At 35.8% G+C, this 27,572-nt stretch overlaps 1 protein-coding gene across 2 annotated transcripts in view; it reads right to left on the minus strand.

Moving 5' to 3' along the window:
- PTPRK (protein tyrosine phosphatase receptor type K) overlaps positions 1-27,572 on the minus strand; it is a 619,393-nt gene that overhangs the window by 271,819 nt on the left and 320,002 nt on the right. For both annotated transcript variants that reach the window (XM_005897592.3, XM_005897591.2), the window contains exons 4-6: positions 26,156-26,237; positions 23,562-23,677; positions 1,783-1,957 (exon numbers count right to left, since the gene is read on the minus strand). In XM_005897592.3, the coding sequence (XP_005897654.1) occupies positions 1,783-1,957; positions 23,562-23,677; positions 26,156-26,237 (373 nt within the window). The remainder of the gene's footprint in view (positions 1-1,782; positions 1,958-23,561; positions 23,678-26,155; positions 26,238-27,572) is intronic.

Here is a 27,572-nt window from a genome sequence, read left to right on the forward strand (position 1 = left end):
ACTGGAGTTAAATATTACCATATTTTCTTGTTAGTCAATGAACTGGGGCTGTGATTTCATGAACTAAAGCACGTGCTATATAAGGTGACTCTGGAGCTATAAGCAAAGTTTTATTTATAATAGAGTTCTATTCAATTTACAAAGATAAACTTCTCTTTTTTAATGAGCCACAGAATCTCTCAAGACAAAAGCATTATAAGCAGCTAATAGCATTATTTAATAATGTTAATGTGAGATAAAGCTTTGGTGGAAAAGAATGAGCCCAGCTCCAGGAGTTAAGAAACATGGAATTAAATTCTGGCTCAGCCAGTTATTAGATCTTTGTGGCCTTGGGCAATTATCAAATAGTCTGAATTTCAATTTTCTTCTGAAAGTACTAAAGGTTAAAGTATTAAAATCAAGTAAATCTAACAATGAAATAATACATGTAAAAGACATTTGATGTTAAGCATTATAAAATGTATTAACTTGAATGTGGATTATCTCATTTTCTCCTTCTAGCCTCTAAGCATTGACACTTGCCTTGCTCTCTGCTTGCTGATCCTTCTTTTTCTTACCCCTGCCCCTCAAAACTACAACCTTCATCTGAGCAACTTTTTCTCAACTTTCAGATTCTATCTCAAAGAAAGTCAATGACAAAGGCCTTCCCTGACACCTCTGACAAATCTCAGTCCAGATGAAATGTTTTTGTTAAAATCTGCCAAACTTCTTCTTGAAGAGACTTATATGGTTTATAATTATTTTCATTTGTTATTATAAACAACTGATACATGATAGTCTATTCATCAAAAGTTGCTTTTCCTCTAAATTTTCACATGGCTGACGTCCTCATTTTTGAAGGATTCAGCTCAGTTGTCATGTTCACAAAGAGGCCTTCCAGATCATCTTAATTAAGCCATCAATCCCCCTCATTTTGTGTATTTATTTTTATTCATAACACATCCCTTGATGCGATACTACAATTTTATATATGATGCGCCTATTATACCTCAGTGTTAAGCTACATAGGGAAAAGAAAGTGAAGTTGCTCAGTCATGTCCAACTCTTTGCGACCTCATGGACTATATAGCCTGCCAGGCTCCTCCATCCATGGGATTTTTCCAGGCAAGAATACTGGAGTTGGTTGCCATTTCCTTCTCCAGGGGATCTACCTGACCCAGGGATCAAACCTGGGTCTCCTGCACTGCAGGCAGACTCTTTACCATCTGAGCCACCAGGGAAGCCCTACATACACAGGGGAGGGTCTTTGTATTTTACTAACCATTGTATCTCCACAACCTAGAAGAGTGAATTATATAGGGACTCAGTCAATTTTCAGTGAATGTAATATACATTGTACTTGTACTTCTACAAGTATAAGTACTATGCTTATACTTACTTATACTATACTTATACTTATACTTGTACTTGTACATGCACTTGTACTTGTTTTTCCAGTATCCACTAAAGAAAAGTACCGATGTATCATAATCCCTCACCAATTCCTCTGGTAGCTTTAAATTGATGGCAAAATAAAGTATTTTATGTATGTTTAGCCCTGTTCGAGTATTAAATAGATTCCTTTTGATAAAAATCACTTACTGAACCCTTATCGGAAACACCATATAACAACAATCTTAATTTGACCTTAAGATATTTTCAGAACTTTTATAATGATATGGTTTTTGCAGTAATTTGAGATAAACAGCACTAGATTTAAAAATCAATCCAAATATCTACAAAAGTCGCTTTTGTTCTAATGAAGCCATGCAATTTCATGAAGTGAAAGCAATTTTACTTTACCTCTTACAATAAGTTGAGCAAAATTGGACACACCAGAACCTCGTTCTGACTGAGTTACACAGCGATACAAATCCTGATCAGTTTTTGTCACTTCTTGCAATCTAAAGGAAGCAGCAAATCTTCTGTGATTGATGTTCTTAGTCTGAGCCACAGGTATATCTTCACCATTTCGTCTCTGTAAACAAAAACCAATCTTTTATAAAACAGGGTTTTAACATTTCCAGAAATTTAAAGCATCCTGGCAAACAACATCTGTGATAACTTATTATTTGTTAAAATTAGGAGGAAAATATTCGTGTAGCCCCACAAATTTTCACTATTGTCTTTCAATCAGAAAAAGGATGTAAGTTAATATTGGTTTCCCTTAAGGGGTGTAGTGCTAAACTATAATAGTAATCTCAGTTTTCCATAAAATTTCTATTAGCCCAGAGTATATGAATTAGCAGGACAGATAATGGCTTCTTGGCAAATAATTCACTGCCATCTCCCTTCTCCCAGGTTTTATATATGTAAAGTCTTCTTTTAGCCCTTATACTGCACTGCATGTGCTTATTAGATTTGTCCCTTTCAGGAGACTGAGACCATGGTCAATGCATCTCAGTATTCTAAATGCATAGCATGCGATCATGACAGGATGACTATAAAATACCAATGAATAATTTACAGTCAAGCCAAAATGTGTACTCTTTGCAAACTTTTATCTCTTTGGCATTAATGACAGCCAATTTATACCGTTTAAAAGAAGTAATCAAAGGAACCTAAAAGTTAAAAGCATATCTGTCAACTTTCAAAATGAACTATTGGAAAATGTATTTATAATATCAGGATGCCTCACACAAGACCATAAAGAATGTGGTTGACAAATTCAACTACAATAAAATTGCTAACTTCTATATATTGAAAGATATCATATATAAAGTGAAAAAAGCAAGCCACAAACCATGATAAGATTATTTGTCATGAAAAAAGCCATCAAAGATAAATAGTCAGGTTATATAAAATTCTTCTACAGTTCAATAAGGAAAAAGACAAATAATCCTGTCAACAAATGGAGAGGCTATAAAGAGAGAAAGTGTGTATGTATAATAACCATGAAAAGAGATCCTCAGCCCAAATTTAAAAATTCTTTATATCAAAGATAGCACAAAGGGCAAAGGAAAGCCACAACTATGAAAGATAAATGGCCATGATCCTCATTCTCACGTCTGGTACGTAAAATGCTAAGTATTCCTGGTATCCTTTTACATTATTTGATGTATCATCTCATCAAATAGTGTAAAACAGACTAGTAAAATTACCTATGGAAGTGTAAATGGTTACAGTCATGTTAGACAATTATTTGCTACTATCTAGTAAAGCTGAAGATGCATAAAACATAGAACCCAATAGTTCCATTTCTACATTTGGATCACCCTTTCATGTGTGATCACACATATGTACAAGAATGCTCAACTCAGAATCATTTCTAATAGTTAAGTATGGGAAAGATCCCATAAAATATACCTGAGTAGTGGATAAATGAACTGAGATTTATCCAATCAGTAAAATTCAACATGGCAGTTAAACTAAGCAAACTAAAACCAGTACAGTCCTGGTAAATGCACAACATCTCCTATATTCCTCTGAAATATGTTTAAATCTTAGGGAAAAAGTTGTTTAGAAAAATTAGGACAAAAAAGCAAAGTATCAGTTTCTATTAAATTAGAGTGTTGGGCATATTAGTGGTTAATTTTTGCTTTTTTTATAAATTTTTTTGAATGTTTGAAATACTTTGCATTTTTAAACTAGTAAATAATAAAGGAATTAATTACTTTAATAAGTTTTAAAATGTTAAAATCTACTGTATCTTTAACACCCTTCTCTATATCTGAAATGATATGTACATGCATATTATCTTGTATATATGCATGTGTCTATATACTTATATATCAGATCAGATCAGTCGCTCAGTTGTGTCCGACTCTTTGCAACCCCATGAATCACAGCACGCCAGGCCTCCCTGTCCATCTCCAACTCCCGGAGTTCACTCAGACTCACGTCCATCAAGTCAGTGATGCCATCCAGCCATCTCATCCTCTGTCGTCCCCTTCTCCTCCTGCCCCCAAACCCTCCAAGCATCAGAGTCTTTTCCAATGAGTCAACTCTTCGCATGAGGTGGCCAAAGTAATGGAGTTTCAGCTTTAGTATCATTCCTTCCAAAGAAATCCCAGGGCTGATCTCCTTCAGAATGGACTGGTTGGATCTCCTTGCAGTCCAAGGGACTCTCAAGACTCTTCTCCAACACCACAGTTCAAAAGCATCAACTCTTCCACCTTCAGCCATCTTCACAGTCCAACTCTCACATCCATACACGACCACTGGAAAAACCATAGCCTTGACTAGACAGATCTTTGTTGGCAAAGTAATGTCTCTGCTTTTGAATATGCTATCTAGGTTGGTCATGACTTTCCTTCCAAGGAGTAAGCGTCCTTTAATTTCATGGCTGCAATCACCATCTGCAGTGATTTTGGAGCCCAGAAAAATAAAGTCTGACACTGTTTCCACTGTTTCCCCATCTATTTCCCATGAAGTGATGGGACCAGATGCCGTGATCTTCATTTTCTGAATGTTGAGCTTTAAGCCAACTTTTTCACTCTCCTCTTTCATTTTCATCAAGAGGCTTTTGAGTTCCTCTTCACTTTCTGCCATAAGGGTGGTGTCATCTGCATATCTGAGGTTATTGATATTTCTCCCAGCAATCTTGATTCCAGCTTGTGTTTCTTCCAGTCCAGTGTTTCTCATGATGTACTCTGCATATAAGTTAAATAAACAGGGTGACAATATACAGCCTTGACGTACTCCTTTTCCTATTTGGAACCAGTCTGTTGTTCCATGTCCAGTTCTAACTGTTGCTTCCTGACCTGCATACAGATTCTCAAGAGGCAGGTCAGGTGGTCTGGTATTCCCATCTCTTTCAGAATTTTCCACAGTTTATTGTGATCCACACAGTCAAAGGCTTTGGCATAGTCAATAAAGCAGAAATAGATGTTTTTCTGGAACTCTCTTGCTTTTTCCATGATCCAGCATATGTTGGCAAAATGATCTCTGGTTCCTCTGCCTTTTCTAAAACCAGCTTGAACATCAGGAAGTTCCCAGTTCACATATTGCTGAAGCCTGGCTTGGAGAATTTTGAGCATTACTTTACTAGCGTGTGAGATGAGTGCAATTGTGTGGTAGTTTGAGCATTCTTTGGCATTTGCTTTTCTTTGGGATTGGGATGAAAACTGACCTTTTCCAGTCCTGTGGCCACTGCTGAGTTTTCCAAATTTGCTGGCATATTGAGTGCAGCACTTTCACAGCATCATCTTTCAGGATTTGGAATAGCTCAACTGGAATTCCATCACCTCCACTAGCTTTGTCCCTAGTAATGCTTTCTAAGGCCCACTTGACTTCACATTCCAGGATGTCTGGCTCTAGGTCAGTGATCACACCATCATGATTATCTGGGTCATGAAGATCTTTTTTGTACAGTTCTTCTGTGTATTCTTGCCATCCATTCTTAATATTTTCTGATTTTGTTAGGTCCATACCATTTCTGTCCTTTATCGAGCCCATCTTTGCATGAAATTTTCCTTTGGTATCTCTGATTTTCTTGAAGAGATCTCTAGTCTTTCCCATTCTGTTGTTTTCCCCTATTTCTTTGCATTGATTGCTGAAGAAGGCTTTCTTATCTCTTCTTGCTATTCTTTGGAACTCTGCATTCAGATGTTTATATCTTTCCTTTTCTCCTTTGCTTTTCGCTTCTCTTCTTTTCACGGCTATTTGTAAGGCCTCCCCAGACAGCCATTTTGCTTTTTTGCATTTCTTTTCCATGGGGATGGTCTTGATCCCTGTCTCCTATACAATGTCACGAACCTCATTCCATATTTCATTAGGCACTCTATCTATCAGATCTAGGCCCTTAAATCTATTTCTCACTTCCACTGTATAATCATAAGGGATTTGATTTAGGTCATACCTGAATGGTCTAGTGGTTTTCCCTACTTTCTTCAATTTAAATCTGAATTTGGCAATAAGGAGTTCATGGTCTGACCCACAGTCAGCTCCTGGTCTTTGTTTTTGCTGACTGTATAGAGCTTCTCCATCTTTGGCTGCAAAGAATATAATCAATCTGATTTCGGTGTTGACCATCTGGTGATGTCCATGTATAGCGTCTTCTCTTGTGTTGTTGGAAGAGGGTGTTTTTTATGACCGGTGCATTTTCTTGGCAAAACTCTATTAGTCTTTGCCCTGCTTCATTCCGTATTCCAAGGCCAAATTTGCCTGTTACTCCAGGTGTTTCTTGATTTCCTACTTTTGCATTCCAGTCCCCTATAATGAAAAGGACATCTTTTTTGGGCGTTAGTTCTAAAAGATCTTGTAGGTCTTCATAGAACCGTTCAACTTTAGCTTCTTCAGCGTTACTGGTTGGAGCATAGACTTGGATTACTGTGATATTGAATGGTTCGCTTTGGAAACAAACAGAGATCATTTTGTCATTTTTGAGACTGCGTCCAAGTACTACATTTTGGACTCTTTTGTTGACCATGATGGCTACTCCATTTCTTCTGAGGGATTCCTGCCTGCAGTAGTAGATATAATGGTCATCTGTATTAAATCACCCATTCCAGTCCATTTCAGTTCTCTGATTCCTAGAATGTCGACATTCACTCTTGCCATCTCTTGTTTGACCACTTCCAATTTGCCTTGATTCATGGACCTGACATTCCATATAAATATTTGCCTTGATCCATGGACCTGACATATATATACGTATATATACTTATATATACCTGCAGATAAAAAGTCCAAAATTTAACATTGGCATTTTTCATTCATTGAGTGTTTTGTTAATTCTTTGTTCCTAACCCACAAAGAGTAAGAGCAGCTTATACTCACCAGCCCTAAAATATAAATTCATAAAATGCAGCCTGAATTCTCTTTCCCTATAATCACATAACAAACAAAAAAACTTTATGCATGTAAATCTCAACCTGCATTTTTTCAGTTATCACATTATTTAATATTAATTTTCCAATGAGAAGGCAGACCATGACTCAGCACTCATACAGCTACATGCCCTCACCTCATCTCCCCCAATTTACACCTCCAGTGGTGCTCTCCATCTTCCACCACCTTTCTTACTACCATTTATAGTTCTCAGTTCTTCCTTTGGCAAGACCAATCAACTCCCACTTCCTACTTGCCTTCTAAATTATCTTACTCTGCACAAACACACTCACATCTTTTAGCACTTTCAAGATGGATTTCAAAATCCATGATCTTCTGTGATGAGTTTATAAGTATACCCTTAATGTTTTACTCTCAATAATGATTATTTCATCTTTCCATCTTCGTTGTCATTCATCTCACAGTAACACTTTCCTCCAAACTTTTCCCAAAGGATGGCACAGTGTCTTCTACTTTATCCTCTATCCCAGTTTCTCACTTGCATATCGCTCTTTCACAATCCCACTCAAATAACCTCTTAACTTCTGGAATTCCCAGCCTCTGCAACGACTTCCAGTCAATTATCTACCAGGTCAAATTATCCTCTCCACCATAGTTCTGTGAATATTCTCATGATCCCAAAATTCACGTAGGCCTCCGCAATGCTCAACAGCCTTCACTACTACCTGGTTCCTGTGCTAAAACAGCTTTCTCAATCTGAATCACAGTTGCTGCTGACATTGTCTCCTAGTCCTTCAGTCTTTTGCATTGTTAGTGAGACCTCACTTTCTGACCCTAATTTACTTTATAAGCAGTGATTTCAGACATTTTCACTAGCCTGGAAGAATTCCAAATTTTTAAAAACTTTCCATTGTTTCTGTACTGCCAATATAGGATCTACTCTATTTCTCTGCAACAGTTATAAGACCACTACTGACTTCTGCTGGAATCAGTCATTTGCTCTTGTGAAAAATCTGAATTACCCCACAATGGACACCAACAACTCTTAGGTATTCCTAGATGAGGCCCATAATGACATAAGCTATGAAGACAAACAATGTCCTCTCAGCCTCGAGCTCACATTTCATCAATTTAAACATACCCTTCTACCTGCCATCCCCACTGAAACTGTCATGAATAGGGTCTCAGAAACTCAGAGATTATCATAAAAATGTAACCCGCATTTCTACCTTGAATCACTTCTATAACATATTCTATATCTGGATGCCCTTTTACCTTTTTGTGTACTGAAATCATCCTGAAGGTAGGGTTTCAAATCTTGCATTTTTTTCTTCCACAGCATCATATTATGCAATATATTATTATTTTGTGGAAAAAGTTCTTTGTTAAAATGTACTAAATTCATACACATGATATTTTTAAAGGTAAGAGTCATGTAAAACTTCCTGAGGCTTTCATAAGTTATTATAGCAAAATATATAATAATCATTAATTAAAATGAATACTAAAGGGAAGCTACAGACATATAGAACCTCAAGGACATCTAGAGATCATTTATACAAAGTTCTTTCTGAGCTAAGCCACAACTTAGAGTTGCTGAGGGCTCTACTTAAGGTGATCCCATCCGGAGATCACTAAGTTCATTACACTGTGTTTGTACATGATTTTTATTATACTAATAAAGCGATAACATGTATATGCTTATATAGGATACATATTGTTGATATAATTAATGAGTATAGTACACTTAGGTGCTAATTATCTCTCAAAATAACAATAAAATAATTGTAGTCATAATTTCAGATTTTTCTTCAAAAATCACTTAATAAGCCCCTCCATGTCCCTCATGTTATATTAGCTGTTATCCTGATTCTATCACTGTTCTCTAATTCAAATTTTCTGTGATAGTCATTTTAATTTATAGATTATAAAATCAAAATCCAGAAAGATTAGAAATGTGATACATATATAGCCTGTTAGTAGCAGGATTAAAACTCAAAACTAGGTTTAAAGATGCAAAATTTAGTAATATTTCCTCTAAAATAAACCAGAGCTGTTTTTACTTCATTTGTATCACAGGTCCAGTCAAATGAGTTGATTATTTGTTGTTAAGTCTTGATCAATGCATTTTATCAATGAGAAAATGTAGCCTACTACACTAGACATTGCTTTATGTACTTTATTTGCTTCAAGTAATGCATTTTATTTACTTCAAGTAATGCATTAAAGTTAAAAGGAGCAGTTTATGGCATTTACATTTCAGAATTCAAAAATAATGATAACTTTTTATTTTATAATCTAAAATAATAGATCTTTGCCTGCCTACAAGGTATCAATTTAGCAGAGTAGGCAGGGCTATGAAAGACGGAAAGAAGTAATGGTAATTTTATCCCTACGCAGCAGTGTTCACGTATAGTTTTCTGCCTTTATAATCTTCATTTCCAGGCTCTTTATTCTGCTTGGAGATTTTTATGTGATTTCTCCATTGCAAAATCCCCAACTCTGAGAAATACTAAGAACCACAAAATTATATGATCCAAGGATTATAACCTAGCACTTTGCTGTCTTCATTCCTCTTCTTTCCCCCGCCCACCCCAGATCCTTGTCATGCTTTCTTATTTAGTCTCTAGTATAGGTTGTTGAGACTCATCGCTTACCAAGTAACTCTAGGCAAGTCACTGGAATTGCTGACTATTATCAGTCCTCTAATTAAACTAAGTAAGCTTCATCGTGCAGGTTGCATGCAGTATTTATTTGTCAAGTTCAATTCCTGGCATAAAGTAGAGTGGTAATATTGGTTATTTCCCAGTATTTATTATTGCATTAGCATTAGGATCACCTGTCAGATTATTACAAATGCAAAGTTTAGAGAGATCACTTTAGATCTACTGAATCAAAATCTATATTTTTTCAAGATCCATAGGTTATGAATCAAGATATTTCAGCTTGAGACAATTGGTCAAAAACAATCATGGAGGTCCAGTTCCTATGAACAGTTGACAGGTCTAAAAATGGGTGTGATCCTGGCCAATGAGAAATAATAGGAATAAGCCATGTTATTTCCAGAAAGATATCCTCACTTCTAGAGAAAGCACAGTGGGTCCTCTTCTTTTTCTCAATGTCATGAATAAAATGATGAGGATGTCACATTAAGGAGAAAAACAGAATCAGGTTCTTGATTATGTATCTAAATGGTGCCCGAAGCTTCTCACCCAAGTCTGCCCACTCTCACCCCGTGGATGTAATACCATTTAATAAATCCTCACTTTACTCTCTTGAGAAAAATTTTTAAAATTTTAAAATGAAATGATGTCAACAGTTCTTATAGCCCCCCTATTTCTGGATTTCCTGTTAATGATATAACACATTTGGTTCTCTGTTACTTTCAGCTTGAAATCCTAAAGGTTAATATGCTATGGTTAAAATATGGAATAGTTTACTTCAGTCTCTCTTTTCAAAACTTGAGGAATAAAATTAATCCGATTTAATTTTAAATTAAATAATGTGGTACATAGAACACTTGCAGAGATTATTTCACTCTACTGACATGAAGAAAAATTAAATTACATTTATTGCTTTCTTTTTCACTACCTTTCATAATGATATGTGTCTCCTCCATCCTCTTAAGAGCTGGAAAAAGGGCAAGTGATTGTTTTTCTATGTTTTGCATTTAAATTCCTATAGAATATTTAGGGGACTGCATATAATTTTTCAATACCAGTGCTCTTTACAAAACTAATCTGTTTAAATTTACCCACTAAAATTAAGGTTGTTGTGAATCAGTGAATCATATAACAATCCAGCCAAGGACCTGAGGATTTCTTCCTGGGACTTGTCTGCCATATGAATTTTTTTTTTCTTTCTCATAGATATCATAGAGATAAAGCTATCAGCAGCAGCATTATTATTGAACAATTAAATCACAGAATTTTAGAAACATGAAAGAGTATCACGACAAACAAAGATTTAGACATTTATAAATTTAAAAAATTAGAAAAAAATTGTTACTATTTTGAGAAAAGCACTCATTTATATCCATTATAAATCATACTGACTTCAGTAGATTAAACAATGAGGAAATAATGTTCCTTTAGGAGAAATTACACTAAAATTATAATCCTAAGTTCACCACCTATTTACTATATGGCAATGAAAAGACTGAACAAGGTAAATGATATTTGACACAGGAAAAAAGGATGCAAATATTGTAATTCTGACAATAAGGCAGGAAATGTGCTGGAAAATCAGGAACATTAGCCAAGCTTAACAAAAAATAAAGTCAGTTATCAAACACGAAAATGAATTTTAACCTAAGAAGCAAAGGCATCTTTGCGATGTGAGGACAAGGCGATCAATATGAGGAACCACACAAAGAGGTCATGAGTAAATAGACAGAACTATAGGAGATGACTCCTATGGTCTAGTCTTGAAATGACTACTTATTAGCTTCACAATTTCTCATTACTTCTCAAGTCTCTGCCTTTTCATCTAAAAATGGGGACATCAATTTTGTAAAGGTTTATTCAACAGAGATACTGAGAATAATAGGTGAGATAACTGTGTAAAAGTTCTAACTGCAAATTCTAATAATAGCAATATTATGAAGATAAAACAATATCTAAGTGAATAATATATTTGATAATTGTGATGCTCTTTTAATGTATCAACCTGACAAGGCTACAGTCCCAAGTTATTCAATTAATACATTAACTAATTATTTGTCTCTACTAAGGTATTTTGTAGATGGGATTAAAGTCCATAACCAACCAACATTAGGTAAGCGAGAATATCCTAGATAATCTTACTTAAGAGTAGATCAGAGGCCTCCCTGAAGTAGAAGAAATTCCACCTATGAATAGCAACTTTAGTCTGTGGCTGAGTATTCCAGTCTGCCCTCTGCAAGTGCTTGACTTATAGACTTTAACTTGCCTACCCAGGTTCCACAATCACATAAAACAATTCCTTGCAACAATAAAGCTATCAAAGACGACTGAAGGCATATCAAAAGGATTCAGGAGCCAACCACCAGCAAAAAGTGGTATGATTTGAGTTTAAAAAAACAGTAGCAATTGCAGTACATTGAAGTCCATTAAATATGTATAAATCCATGAGTTCATGATAATAAAAAGAAAAAAGAAGAATCTGTCGTCTTTGATGATGATAGGAACCAACCAATTATACTGAAAACCAATAATTAAAGAAAGAGTTGAGAAGCTACCATCCCTTTCTTTAAATGAACTGTGTCATTGTGTAGTCAAATAGTAGATGATGAGAAGCATGTCTTCATTAATTAAGCAAAACACAAAAGAAATAATAAAATCAGAATATCATAACTGACAACCTCCAGGAATGAATATAGGCATTAAGCACCAATTGGTATCAGGATTGAAAAAAAAAAAGAAATGAGATGTTTTGTGCCTCTGGTAATCACACTATGTACCACCTCTAGTACTGCCAGAGAATCAAACCTGAATCTAGATCTGGCTGCCAATTTTCAGGAAATTCAAAGGAACATGAACTGAAGAGGACATTTGTATGCAATCAGTAGAACGCAGACTGTGTGAAAACTACAAGTCAAATGGCCTGGGTTGCTCAACAGATAAATTGGGAAGGAAAAAAGGGCACAGGAAAAATACAGAGATTAACAGGACTTTAAAAGATATATTTTTAAAAATAGACAAGATTAATCTATAGTGTCTAAGGAGAGTATATATATGACAAAAACCATAAGAAAAACAAAGGCTAAAAGTCATGATAATTACTATTTATAGGGGTAGGGAGATGACTCAGTTGTGTCTGAGATGGAGAACTTGAAAAGAGCCTCTAGGATGGCTGGTAGTCTTTTTCATGATCTGTGTGGTGGGTATCTTATAAAACTTCACTGAGTCATAGTTTTCACTTCTTGTGAGGTTTCTCTATGTTTAATTCTAAAATAAAATAATTTTATAAATATTAGATATTTAAATCAGACTGCTTTTCATTAAGAAGAGACCCAGCCCACTGCCAGAGCCCCATACTGTAACACTGGTCACAGGAGCTCTGTTAAAAGTTGTAACGTGCTTGACATGACACACCTGAGAAACACACTGAAAGGAATCTTCTGTCAGCAGTAGGAGAGTGTATCACTCTTGTACAGAAAGAGCAGTCAATTGTTATTTATCGATATTGATATGAAGAAATCCTTGAGCTTCTACACTGCCAGGCTTTTACAGATATGTTCAAGGGATAAACAAGACAAACAATATTCCACACATTATTCATTTATAGTCAATTGTGTAATCTGCAGACAACAAATTCAGAGTTTGTGAATAATCAAAGAAAGAAAAGAATGCGTTATAACTTTGAGGCATTGAACTTTTGATGGTAGAAAGCCACACAAAGCCAACCAAAATGACCTCAGGAATATTTAGCAATTCTAAAAATTAAATATGATTACACTTTCTGATGGTCTTTGTTACATACATATATACACCCAAAATGGAAAGGGTAAAAGATAAACATAATCCATGATACTTGGTCAGTGATTTTACTTCAAGACCAATGATTATAATTCTTTACATGAAGTCAAGAGGGAAGATATAACGCCATGAACTCAAATAAATCAATGTCCTGAGGAAAAACAGGACTGACAAGAATCATAGCTATTAGCTACCAAATAGATCACGGTCTTTTAAGTGGAGTAGAATTAACTGTAAATCAAACTGGAGAAGGAAATGGCAACCCACTCCAGTATTCTTGCCTGGAGAATTCCATGGACAGAGGAGCCTAGCAGGGTACAGTCCATGGGGTCGCAAAGAGTCAGACATGACTGAGTGACTAACACTTCACTTCAATACTTAAATAGGATAAACAGAGAAAATTAGAATTAAGCAGCAGGCTAGTGATCATCTATCAGTTTACAAGGAGTCAGGAAAGTACAATAGACATGTCTGATACTCTTCTCTAATGCTAGTCCTGCTCTGTGAGCCACAGGATACAGGAGGCAAGGTGGGTAGCACCAACAGCCTTTTCTTAGATGAACTCTCCTAAGTGAAATCAGGAACACCCAGAGATTTAATTTGGCCACAAGCTTCAGACTGTCTTGGTAAGCTTTTTTGAGGCTAAAAAGAGTGAAAAGGAATGAAAATGTTTCCCCATTTTTCACTTCTATTTAGGAAAACTCACATGCAATTATCAAGGTAGAAGGGGAAACAAGTAAATGATTGGGTCGAACAGGCAAATTAATTCCCAGACAGAAAATGAGAAAACAAATTCACAGACTGTCAAAAATAAATGCTTAAGGCAATTTAAAAATCTTTATTACTCTATAATATTCTAGTAATCTGTCTTTATTATTTCACTCACATCTTCCCAAACTCTTTCACCTGGTATCAACCTGATCCAAACTCAACAGTCTTCTTTCATGGGTCCTTCTCCTTCTCTACTCACATTTTTTTTCAAAATTCAATGGCACAGTCCAATCCTAGGCTCTCACTACGCGATATCTGTAGTGCCAGCAGTAGTTTCTTTCTTGCTTTTGTCCCCACCATGGCCTTGTCCCATCTCTTCCATAAACTGTATTTACCTCTACTTCCCATTGTGAACCTTCCACTGTAAGAAGATTCATCTCTTGATATTTCCACCCAATACACACACACACACACACACACTAAACTGCAGTGATGAGCATGCCCACTTAATCCTTGCTTATCCATGTCCTGTATGTCTTTCAGTGTGTGTGTGCTCAGTTGCTCAGTCCTGTTTCCAATCCCATTGACTGTAACCCTCCAGGCTCCTCTGTCCAGGGGATTTTCCAGACAAGAAGACGAATGGCTTGCCATTTCCCCCTCCAGGGAATCTTCCCAACACAGGGATTGAAACTGCATCTCCTGTTTTTGCCCTTTAAAGACTCAATGAAATTTTCCTTAACGATTTCATTAAACTTACTCCAATCTTTGGAGTGCTCTCTCAACTCTGAAATAGCACAGGACTTAGATTCCATATGATCTCTTACTCAGTTATACCAGTATCTCTCAGGGCGAAAGGAGCTTTAAAAAGTATTCAGGCTCATGCTTAAATGTCCTCGACATCTCTAGCAAATGCTTATCCAGATTATGCTTGGCTACTTTCACTAATTGTTAATTTTACTGCCTCCTACAGTAGCTCATTCTAGGTTTCAACAGCCCTGCAATTACAACGGTCTTCCTTATAATCAGCTTATATCTTTCACCAAATAGCTTGAAACCACTGGTTATTACTGTACTTTAGTATCTATAAAAAAAAAACAAATTAAATGCCTCTTCTGTGTCCCTAGTATTCTACTATTTGAAGAAATGTATCCATTCTCCCAGTCTCAAGATAACAATGTACCTTTAGCAATTCTGACATAATTTCTCTGACTTTACTAATGGTTCTGGTAATTATATACTGCTTTTTGTTATTCTAATATTTCAGATATGTGTCAGCCACAGGGCCAATAATCTATAAAATGTTAGAACTTTCACCAAGATAATGTCAGAACTATCACCAAATCCAGACATTAGTACAATTTCACCATATTTCATTCCTTTCTCCCCCTATCCCCATGGTACCCAATGTGAATTAATCACATGTTAAATATTTAATCAGTTTGGCTTTGAAATAGTCCTCTCAAATTCCTTCTCAATTAATTGCCCGCTATAAACTGTATGTTTCTAGGAATAGATTAATTTCTTCCAAGATTTTCCATTTATTATGACAAATGAAAAATTACCAGATTTTTTTTTCTCAGAAAGAAATAGTTTCAGGGATAGTAAAATTCCATGTGTAAATTAAGTATGATACAGGCACTTTTTATCATAGTATAAATAGACATATATTTATACTATAAGACAATATTATAGTATGGCAGCATCAAGAAGAGCTTTGTAAGCAACAATCAAGTTGGCATTTGAAACATCATGGTGATACATTTCACCAGATAAAATTTCTGTACTTTTCAAATTATTCATTTTTTAAAATCACGCTTCTAATTTCCAGTGCTATGTGATGATGTTCACATGCCACATAAGAACAAGACTACATTTGCCCGGACAGATAAAACACTATGTGGCCAGAAGTTTCACAGCAACCATTTTCAATGAACCTCAGCTGACAACAGTTGGTACCGCAAAAGGTCAGCCTCTCGCTGGTTGTTTTTTAGAGCAATTTGCATCTCATTGTACTAATTCTACTCTCAATCTATTGCTTAAATTATCCATTGCTGCAGAAGGAATGACATTTCCTTTGGCTGAGAAACTAGCTGTATCACACTACATTAGCAGTGATGAGCCTCACCAAGGGCAAAGAGATGGCTGGCTTGCCTGTTTTGGCAGCCCCACTCAGAAGGCACACTGCCAGCACCTGGGGAGATTACTGACAGATTGGCCCAATTGCCACTGCTTTCATGGCAATCTGCATAGGATTACCCGTCACACGTTAAACAGCCCCATTTCAATTCACCAAAACAAATGGTGCCACCAAATCTCCCCACACAATTCCCTGCTTTCAGTAACTTTGCTGGTGCATTTTCTCTGTCCAACCAAACGATGCATGCCCACCAAGCTCTGTAATGATGGATGGAGTCATTAGCATTTTAGTTTCTACACTGAACCTGAGGCCAAAGCATATGGCCTGACAGATGTTCCAGCAATGGGCTCTATTTGATTTGCCATGTAGGTGTCCACTTACACACTGGACTCTCAAGAAAGAATACTCATTTATAAGTTACAGTCCAACCCCTGTTTCAACTCTTTCACATCCTTGAATGTTATAATACGTTCTGATAACAGAACACTCAGAACATGCTTTAGTCTATACTTTGGTTTACAGTGACAATTAAAAATTACTTTTGAACCTAATCAAATGGTTTCAAACAGATAAAATGGACACAAATGCAGGTAAGGTTTGTAGGCTATTGCCATCTACAGCTTGATTAGCACTGCCAGTGATTTGGTTATTAGATAAAATGTTTCATATACTCACTTTTTCCTCATTCATGGCTTATTAAGGTAACCTACATACAGTGAACTGGTTAAACCTTAAGTTTTGACAAATGTATATGTACCCATAGACACAAAACCCCAACAAAGCCATATAACGTTTACATTATCTCAAAAAGTTTTCCTGCTCATTCCCAGTTGATCCTCACCCTCTACAGTCAAATACTATTCTGACTTCTATCATGATAGATTAATATCGTCCATTCTGGAACATAATATAAATAAAGACATACATGACATGCAGTCTTGTGTGTCTCTTGTCTTTCTGAAAACATAACGTTGCTCAGCTTTATATACACTGGTGCATATATCGGTGGTGCATTCTTTCTCATTGATGAGTAGCGTGAATGAACCACAAATTGTTAATTCATTCTCCACTTAATGAGCATTTGGGTTCTTCACATTACTGGTTATATAATGAATAAAGCTGTTATACATGTTCTTCCACAAATCTTTTTGTGAACATGTGCTTTTATTTCTCTTATGTAAATACTTGGAACTACTGTGTCATGTTATTATTTCCTTACATATTCACGTTTTCCTGCCATCACTTTATCTATTATCCATGTTATTGGATTGGGATAAAATAAACAGGACATGACTATAATTTTTAACCCACAAAAATATATAACCTATTTTTGTATCTTTCCTGTGAAAAAATTATCTGATGCCTCTCAGGAATATAACCACCCACTTTTATTATTTTATTTCATTGTACATTAAAATTTCACTTGTGATCTTGTTTCTCATAATCTGGATTTTACCATAAGCCTTTAGTGACGATCCACAAATTCTTTACCACTTGGGGTTTCTCAGGAACACAAAGTAGGCATAGTTCTAAAACTTGTTGCACACATTTAAAAAAGCTATTTATATAGGAAAAACTGAAAGTTATAAGCTGTAAAGGAAGTGGTATTCACATCTAGAATGAAAGCAACTTCACCGAGCTTTACGAAAGAAAAGGAATTTGAAAGTTCTCTAGGAGCAACTAAAGATTTTATCCTAATTCCCTTATCCAACGTCAATGAACTGCATAACATACTTTTAAAAATGATGTTCTATAAAGCCCCATGATTTCACTAGATTTATAGCTTGCTGACACTCAGTGGACTTTCAAAAACATCCATCCATATTGCTTCATGCATCAGTAGTTCAGTAGTAGTGTCTGAACTACTGAGGTTAATTTGGCTTCTATATCTTGTCATTGTTTTCCAAATTGCTGGAGTGAATGACCTACTTCTAAGACTAATATTATAGCTGAGACAGTGCAGGAAAGAACCACATTAAAGACACAGCAAAACCACTATGATATGCCTTATGGATTATCCCAGATTATCTCAGGTAACTCATTGCATCTTCTTTTTGTGCTCCATTTTTTACCTAATTGGTATGTCGTTTTAAACAATAAAATGACTGAAATAGCAATTGTAAGCTAATTTTAAAAATAAAAATAAAATATGAGATCTACAGGATTAAAAAATGGAGAGAAGTTATTTTCTACATGTATTTGTATACATAAGTGAAAGTGAAGTCGCTCAGTCGTGTCTGACTCTTTGCAACCCCATGGACTGTAGCCTACCAGGTTACATGCTGATTACATGTAGCCTACCAGGTTACATCCTACCATCCATGGAATTTTCCAGGCAAAAATACTGGTGTGGGTTGCCATTTCCTTCTCCAGGAGATCTTCCCAACCTAGGGATTGAACCTGGGTCTCCTGCATTGCAGGCAGATGCTTTACCGTCTGAGCCACCAGGAAAGTAAAGAAAGTGAAGTCACTCAGTCGTGTCCAACTCTTTGGGACCCCATGCACTGTAGTCTACAAGGCTCCTCCGTCCATAGAATTTTCCAGGTAAGAATACTGGAGTGGGTTGCCATTTCCTTCTCCAGGAGATCTTCCTGACCCAGGGATTGAATCCGGGCCTCCTGCATTGTAGGCAGACGCTTTACCGTCTGAGCCACCAAAGGAAGTCCTTGTATACATAAAACTACCTTAAATATCGTATCAGTGCTATCACCTCCCAGCGCCACCATGGTTGGAGTTCTCTTTGACTGGAATGGAAAGAGGAAAGAGAAATGAGGAGTGTTTGTAAATCATTGCTTGACTTCCTCATAGACTTACAGTGGCCTTCTGCACTCAGAATCATATTTGGAGTTCTTGAAAGGCACAACCAATCTGGTAACATGGACCACAGCCTTGTCTAACTCAACAAAACTATGAGCCATGCCGTGTAGGGCCACCCAAGATGGGCGGGTCATGGTGGAGAGTTCTGACAAAACGTGGTCCACTGGAGAAGGGAATGGCAAACCACTTCAGTATTCTTGCCATAAGAACCTCATGAACAGTATGGAAAAGCAAAAAGATAGGACACTGAAAGACAAACTCCCCAGGTCAGTAGGTGCTGAATATGCTACTGGATATCAGTGGAGAAATAACTCCAGAAAGAACGAAGAGATGGAACCAAAGCAAAAACAACACCCAGTTGTGGATATGACTGGTGATGGGAGCAAAGTTCGATGCTGTAAAGAGCAATACTGTATAGGAACCTGAAATTTTAGGTCTATGAATAAAGGTAAATTGGAAGAGGTCAAACAGGAGATGGCAAGAGTGAAATCAACACTTTAGGAATCAGCAAACTAAAATGGACTGGAATGGGTGAACTTAACTCAGATGGTCGTTATATCTATTATTGTGGGCAAGAATCCCTTAGAAGAAATGGAGTAGCCATCATAGTCAACAAAAGAGTCCGAAATGCAGTATTTGGATGCAATCTCATAAACAATAGAATGATTGCTGTTCGTTTACAGGGCAAACCATTCAGTATCACAGTAATCCAAGTCTATGCCCCAACCAATACTGCTGAAGCTGAAGTTGAATGGTTCTATGAAGACCTACAAAACCTTCTAGAACTAACATCCAAAAAAGATATCCTTTTCATATAGGGGATTGGAATGCAAAAGTAGGAAGTCAAGAAACACCTGGAGTAACAGGCAAATTTGGCCTTGGAGTACAGAATGAAGGAGGGCAAAGGCTAATAGAGTTCTGCCAAGAGAATGCACTGGCCATAGCAAACACCCTCTTCCAACAACACAAAAGAAGACTCTACACATGGACCTCACCAGATGGTCAATACTGAAATCAGATTGATTATATTCTTTGCAGCCAAAGATGGAGAAGCACTACACAGTCAGCAAAAACAAGACCAGGAGCTGACTGTGGCTCAGATCATGAACTCCTTATTGCCAAATTCAGACTTAAATTGAAGAAAGTGGTGATAACCACTTGACCATTCAGGTATGACCTAAATCAAATCCCTTATATTTATACAGTGAAAGTAACAAATAAGATTCAAGGGAATAGCTCTGATAGACAGAGTGCCTGAAGAAATATGAACAGAGGTTCGTGACATTGTACAGGAGGCAGTGATAAAGACGATCCCCATGAAAAACAAATGCAAAAAAAACCAAAATGGTTGTCTGAGGGGGCCTTACAAATAGCTATGAAAAGGGAAGGGAAAGGCAAAGGAGAAAAGGAAAGATATACCCATTTGAATGCAGAGTTGCAAAGAACAGCAAGAACTGAACTGAATTGATCATGTATTCATGGCAGTTGTTGTGTATCATTTTTCATTTAAAAGTAGAAAATTGGAAGCTTTTCTAGTTTTTGTTCTTTTACCCCATATTCAAACATTTAACAATTGCAGCTCAATATATTATATGGTATGGGCTTTCTAGGCAGTGCAGTGGAGGCTGTGCTAAGAATCTGCCTGCCAATGTGAGAGATGCAAGAGACATGGGTTCCATCCCTGGGTCGGGAAGATCCCTTGGAGTAGGAGATGGCAACCCACTTCAGTGTTCTTGCCAGGAAATTTCCACGGACAGAGGAACCTGGCAGGCTACAGTCTAGGGGTCACAAAGAGTCAGACATCCTGAGCAACAGAGCAAGCACACACGTTACATAATATAGATGATTTGGAGGACACAATAAGTTGATGGCTGACTTTTTTTAACCCTGACCATGACAGGTATACTATAGCTACTCCATTATTCCATTAATTTGCAACAGAATGCAAAGGCCTTTCTTCTGAGTCATTTCAGACATTCATAGCAGTCAGCAGAGACTCTAAGCAGAATTGTTCTCACAGTGATATTTAACTTAAGGCATGGTTTTTTCCCCATGGAGAGAGAAATGGCGACCCACTCCAGTACAATTCCACGGACGGAGGAGCCTCCTAGGCTACAATCCATGCGGTCGCAAAGAATCAGACACAACTGAGCAACTTCAATTTCATTTCCACTGTTTTCCCCATACAAAACTAATAACTTAAAAATTTTACATTGCTTCTTCAAACAACAACAGAAAAACAAATGATTAAGACCATGTTTCAGACTATCAAAAATAATATAAAGACCTGGTTTTCATCTTATGGCTGAAAGTGATTTTGATCTCTATCCACATCTCCTTTTATACATAACTGAGGCCTGGAAAAGCTTAATGAATTCTCTAAGCACACACGATTAACTGGGTTATAAGAATTAAAGAGTTAGAATTAAGAACTGGGCCTCCCGACCTTAAAAAGTTTTTCTACATCAAGCAAAAATAACTTGACATCTGTTTCTATGTGTTGGGTGTAGATTCACTGTGGAATCAAGTTTCTTCCTCCTTTATTATGATTCTACTACTTTTGCAAAAGATGGATCATTTTTTAAAAAATCATTGGCCACTTTTTGATGCACTTACTCTATACAGATACAGATATCAATTATATGTATACATCTACAATTTTATCTCTACAGTTCAATCTTGTTTATTTGAAAACATTCCTAAACTAGGCAATTCATAATTTTCAATATATCTTAAATACAGAGAATGATTTGAGAGAATAAGTTAAGGTAATTTAACTGGTCTATTATTGAAAAAGGCAGAAAAGCTTTTTCATGAATAAGTATATAAACTACTGTAGAATTGGGCAATGTCAAAATAGACAAGAAATGCACAAATTCACCTTGGAAAATGTAAAGAGAAAGAAGAGAAAAGAGAAAGTCGAATAGAAATCAAACAGTATTTTTATCTTTCATCTTTATTTGAAAAAGGACAAGAAGAAAATTTATTAAAACTATAACGAAATGAGTCAATCTAAAAAATAATAAATGAGAAGTATTTTTACTGCAACCCACTCAGACCAGGAGGGCCAGAAAGTCTTTGTTGCCACAAGGCAACTGGTACAAAGTATACAAAACCCTTTTTATTTCAATGTCACATTAAATCCTGGAGCATAAAACCAGGGGCAGACTACAGAGTTTCTGGTTCTCCAAGACAAGAGTATACAGATCACAATTAAAATCAAATGCCAAGAATACTCCTAACTAAATGAAAAACAAATAGCAAAATAATTAGAAAATATATCTAAACACATTCTTAACACTATTTAGGCTGAGAGAGAAAGTAAGAAGGATTGTGATTTGATGTTTAGATAATAAAACAGGTTGCACATTATATAGTACACTCTACAGGAAGAATTATCTCATACTTCAGTATCTGTGGGGGAAATTAGCATAATCACAAGGTTAAAAAAAAGGAGAGACTTTATTTCCTTTACACATATTCAGGATGCTATCCTAATACCCACATATCAAATAAATGACAAAAGTGATAATTAGATTTATATGAAATACATCTGTTATTAACATTAGAGTGGATGTGTGAATTGAATGAAAAAACACATTTATAACACCCAGTACAACACCAGGCATTATACTAGGTATGATTTTAATAATTATTTCTTATAATCATTACTCCAACCTCCCGCAACCCTCAACACTAATGTTACCTCAACACTAATGATGACTCACAACACTAATATTACCTCTCTAAAGGTATCATAAAATAAAGCCTGATGTCTATGTTCAAGAAAGTAAGCTAATGATTTTCCTTTTTGGTCTCTACTGACATTCTCAGGAATTTAAAATTCTAACTAATTAAATCCCTTTCCTCATTCTGATGCAATTAGAATTAAATAATAATAACAATAATAAAGGTTCTCAGAGGAAATTACTTACATTCTAGCTTCAAATATTTAGATCAACAATCATCAGTCCTGAGTCCAGCCTCAAGGCTTTAGAACTGCTGCTCTTAGCTCCTCCCACCAATCTCTGCCCCAGGATTGACAGATAACTCTCTGAAGGCATGGCACATTCCTTAGTCACTGTTTTCTCACAGATTCTTTTAAAGTTCTTTATATGCACCATTTACATTTCCCCAACAGGTATGCTAAACTGCTATTCACTATATACCATTTACTGCAAATTTAATATGTGCACAGCAAACATCTTGTCCTCGGGTCTGTGATTAACCCCTACACAAAAAAATCCTGAAAATACTTTAGTTGGCTCTCTTCCAATTCACATTTCCAGAAACATTCCCAAGGCTTTTTAAAACACTTTTGAAAAAATTTATCAGAGTATGATAGTTCCTACTTAAGGACTATGCTCTTGTAAGCTGAGCTTTCAAAATATTAAATATTAAATTTTAGGTTTTTTTCCCCTATTTTTGAATGACTCTAGAAAAACTGTTTTTACAGTTTGGACATAACATTAGAGAATCATTAGGTTTCACAAGGAACTAACCCAAACACTTATTAATTATACACTGTTATTCATATTCCAAAACTGGATCGGAAATTAATCTGTAGCCAATTAAATTAAACCTACAGAAAAGACAACCTGTCCCACCCATATACTCACTACACTCCATCCTCCCATGACCACCTCACACATACAAGGAAAAATAATTTGTGATTTTTTTTTTTTAATCAAGTGTACTCTTTAGCTCAGCTGCCAGTGTGGCCTTACCTGCAGCCATAACTTGTTATGCACAGCATCTCTCCCTGTAGCAATACACTGAAAAGTAGCATTCTGTCCTGCATTGACCTCTACGTCCCCCAGACGGAGGAAATGAGGAGATTTATCTGTGAAGGCAAGAAAAAATTATTTTCTTTCACATGAAGAAAACACGCCTTGTTATTTTTTCCCAACAGAGTAATGTTGTTAATACTTTTACAGCTTTGGCCAAGACTAATGTCATATGGAAGTTTTCTCAGTGCTGAAAGACAACGCTGCATCTCTCAGTGTCAGTTCTCTTTAGCTCAGTAGCTCTATTGCGTATTTCACCATAATTGATAGAGCAATTCTATACAGAATGAGCACCCAACAATTACTGCTTGAGGACCCCGGCAGATGGTTGCACACAGGTGACAATAAAAGTTACGTATCAAAGCAAGCAAAAGAGATCAAACAGGCACAAAGCATGGCATAATAGAAAGATATAGTGAAAACATAGAATGATAGCTCAAAACTGGACATATACATGGCCACTGAACTATTAAATCACACTTGAAGCGCTTAACGCTTTCTTTCCCTTTTTTAAAACTTTCAATAACTGCTGCATAATCCTCTGGTACTTCAAAGAACAAGGGACTGTTCTTCCTTCTCTCAAACAGAGTATTAATTTAACTGTTGTTAAATCCACTTCCTATTGCTTTATGGTCCTAAGAAAATTACCTGAAAGAAATATTAGACCAACAAAACACTAATGACTGCAATCAAAATATACATGAGTTATATGACTGTCAAACAAGCATTCTCTTATAATTACCTTTTAAAGCTGAAGTTATGTACGTTTTCAACTGAAAGGAACTATAAACAGGAAAAGCTAATCCTCAGTGAGTAAAGACAGAGCATGGAGGACCATATCACAATGAAACTACTGTTGTGCTCAATTTAAATATTTTTTAAAAATTTGGTTAACTCGTGAAAGTCGTTCTTCAATATCTTCTTTCAAAAGACATGTAAATGAACAATAGATGGAAACATGGTTCTCATATATGAATGGACTGAAAGAGTTTAGTAAGCCAACTTGAACTTTGAGTGAGATAATTTCGTTCCCCTTTTTCTTAGATTACATCAGATGTATTTGACTACATGTATTTCTTAGGATACACCACAATCATTTAACTCTTGCCTGCTTCATCTTTCCCTAGGGCCTCATCTCAGTAGGTGCTTCAAAAAAGCAATGCTTGCACTAGAACACAAGCTAGAACAGTGTTCATGACTTGGGAACAAAAGACCAGCAGCATTAGTATCTCCTGAGAACAATGAAAACCAGAGGAGGGCCCAGGCAACCTATGATTTTTGCCACATCCTGGTGGCAATTCTGATGCACACCAGAGTTTGACAACCAGTTAGCAGGAGTATTAGCCCTGGCCTCTGGCAATGGCAGCCTTTGTGCATGCTGCTTACAAATTATTAGAGAATTTCCATCAGGAGGATTACTGAACAGATCACCTAGAATTCATGGGCCCTAAAAAATGCTGCTGTTGGGAGATATAGCTGAAGTATGAACTGCTTTATGTCTGGCTCTACTGAATGTGTGCAATAATTGTCTTTCAGGGTATGTGATGTAAACACAAATTTAGTTTCCCCGTCTGAAGACCAACTAATGTGCATCTAAGGACACATCAAATGATGTGTAAATAAATGCAGTTTCTTGTTTTGTATGCTTTCTATTGTCTTGTTGTTTATTATGAATTAGCCAGATACTTACTATGACATGAAAAAATTAGTCCTAAATTAAGAATAAGATGAATTAATTCATTTTCTTCATTTCATTCCGAATTTCAACTTAGATCACATAAGTTAATAAAGCTTCTTTTTTATTATCTTTTCACTGAACTCTGATTTGTTATTCTTTGTTTTCCTAGGCAATTTAATAAAGTCAAAAGATGGAATGAGTCCCTTGATTTTTATTTTCTTCTGTCAAAAATAACATCAACTACATAAATTGAAGATCTAATCAGCTTTGTTAGGAGATTCATGAATGAGGCAACATTTTATCTATCAACTGGAAGACAGATTCAAGGGGTTATACAAATGGAAAGTTTTTACAAGAAGGGTGGGACAAGGGAGCTATTAACAGAAAGAAAAGAAATTATTATTTATTTTTCTTCTTGAAGAAGAAAAGGAACAGCAAGAGTTTTATGATTCAGATCACCTCTTCTTCCTCTGGGGCATAGAGAAGGATCACAGGACAAATTTTCTTACTGTTGCTTGACCATAAAATCAAGACAAGTCAATTAGGATTAAGTTTTTGGAAGAGGCTGAAACTGTAATTAGATCAGGTATAATGATACCATTTTGAGACTGTGGTTTTCTTTTGAACATTAATTGAACAATTAAAAGAATCTTTTAACATGTGCACAAGTCTGAAAAACATTTGGTTCAAAAACTCTAGAAATACCTCAGTGATCTTTTTAAACTGAACAGAAAACTAGGAATAACAACAACAAAAGAGACAGCAATGACCAAGAGATAAACAATCAACAGTCACTACCAATATAAGACAAGTCTTGAAAGGAGGTAGAAAAATATAATTCTTAATCACAACCTACCACAAGGATAACTCAGGACTTGAATGTCATCAATGGCAATATAACCACTTCTCCCTCCTGAGACTTCAGCTTCAAATATTACCTGTCAGGAAGAAACAGAAAACATTTACAACAATCGTTTTTCAGGAATTTTCACAGTTAAGGAAGAATAGCTGTAACACACTTAAGAAAATTAAAATTTAATTTTTGTCCTATAAAAATTAAAATGGTGTCTGTACAGGAAAACAAAATATTTTTTGAAGAACAATTAAATTATTGAGGTCAGCAACTCTCAAATTTTTTTAAGCAAATATCATTGATTTCCTGAATGGGTAATATATAGGCAGATATAAAAAATCCATTATCCCTAAATTTTCCCTTACTGACTTTTTCCATTTTTTAAATTTATTTCACATACATTGAGCATCAACTTGAAGCAGAATGCTAAACCAGCTAAGATATCAACTGATCTAAGCTTTTAAATACAGTAGCTGAATTTTCAACGAAAGAGGTCATTAGATAGAAATTATGCCAGGTAAGAGCAACCACATAAAATAGAAACCAAATGAACATAATCTGTATGGCTAGTAAAACTCAAGACAGAAGAGATGAAATCAGAGAACTAGGCATGGAAGACTTTGAATACCACAGGAGTGAAGACAAGGAGTATATCCTGAAAATGGTTAATCAATTTTAAAATATATATATGTATGTATTAATAAACATTTTAATAAATATATTTTTAAAAATCAGTGTTCAAATATAAGCTCGTGTTATAGAATGTTGTTATAGTCAACAATAGAACTTACTTAATAGACTTTCCCTTAACCTTAATAACGTGTGCTGTTACTTTTCAAGAGAAAATAGATTTAGCATGCCATGTTTCAACATTTTATTTTATGATGCGCTCCTTTATTTATGGAGATATATGGGTCATCATAGAAGTATTTTGCAAAATATTTTAGGAAACACATTGGAAATTGATGTTTAAAACAGGAATAAAATACAATCAAATTGGTCTACTAGAAATATATTTGCTTCAAAGTTGAAGGATGGCCCCAAAGAAAGACTAGAAACCAAAAGATTCTAGTAGCAGTGAAAATAGAAAGATGAGATGAAAAAGGAAAGATAAATAATGCTAAGGAAATATTAAAAAATAGAAAATATTAATTCATTAGTTGTAGAGAAATAATAGGACAATTCTGATTTCTGGCTTGGGTCCCTAGGGACTGTACTGCACTATATTGTCTATTGACAAGAAGGAGGAAATTTTCCCTTCTCTCCTTCCTGAGCTGTTGTGTCTGGACTAATAATAAAATGGGCACAAGACCGATTAACAAGAGAAAAACATCAAACTTTAATCAGGTACAGGGAGACCTCATAGAAATGGGACCTAAGAAATGGCCAAAGCAGGGAGCTTTTATGCTTTCTAGACAAA

Source organism: Bos mutus, chromosome 9 (assembly GCF_027580195.1).
Source record: "Bos mutus isolate GX-2022 chromosome 9, NWIPB_WYAK_1.1, whole genome shotgun sequence".
Taxonomy (NCBI): domain Eukaryota; kingdom Metazoa; phylum Chordata; class Mammalia; order Artiodactyla; family Bovidae; genus Bos; species Bos mutus.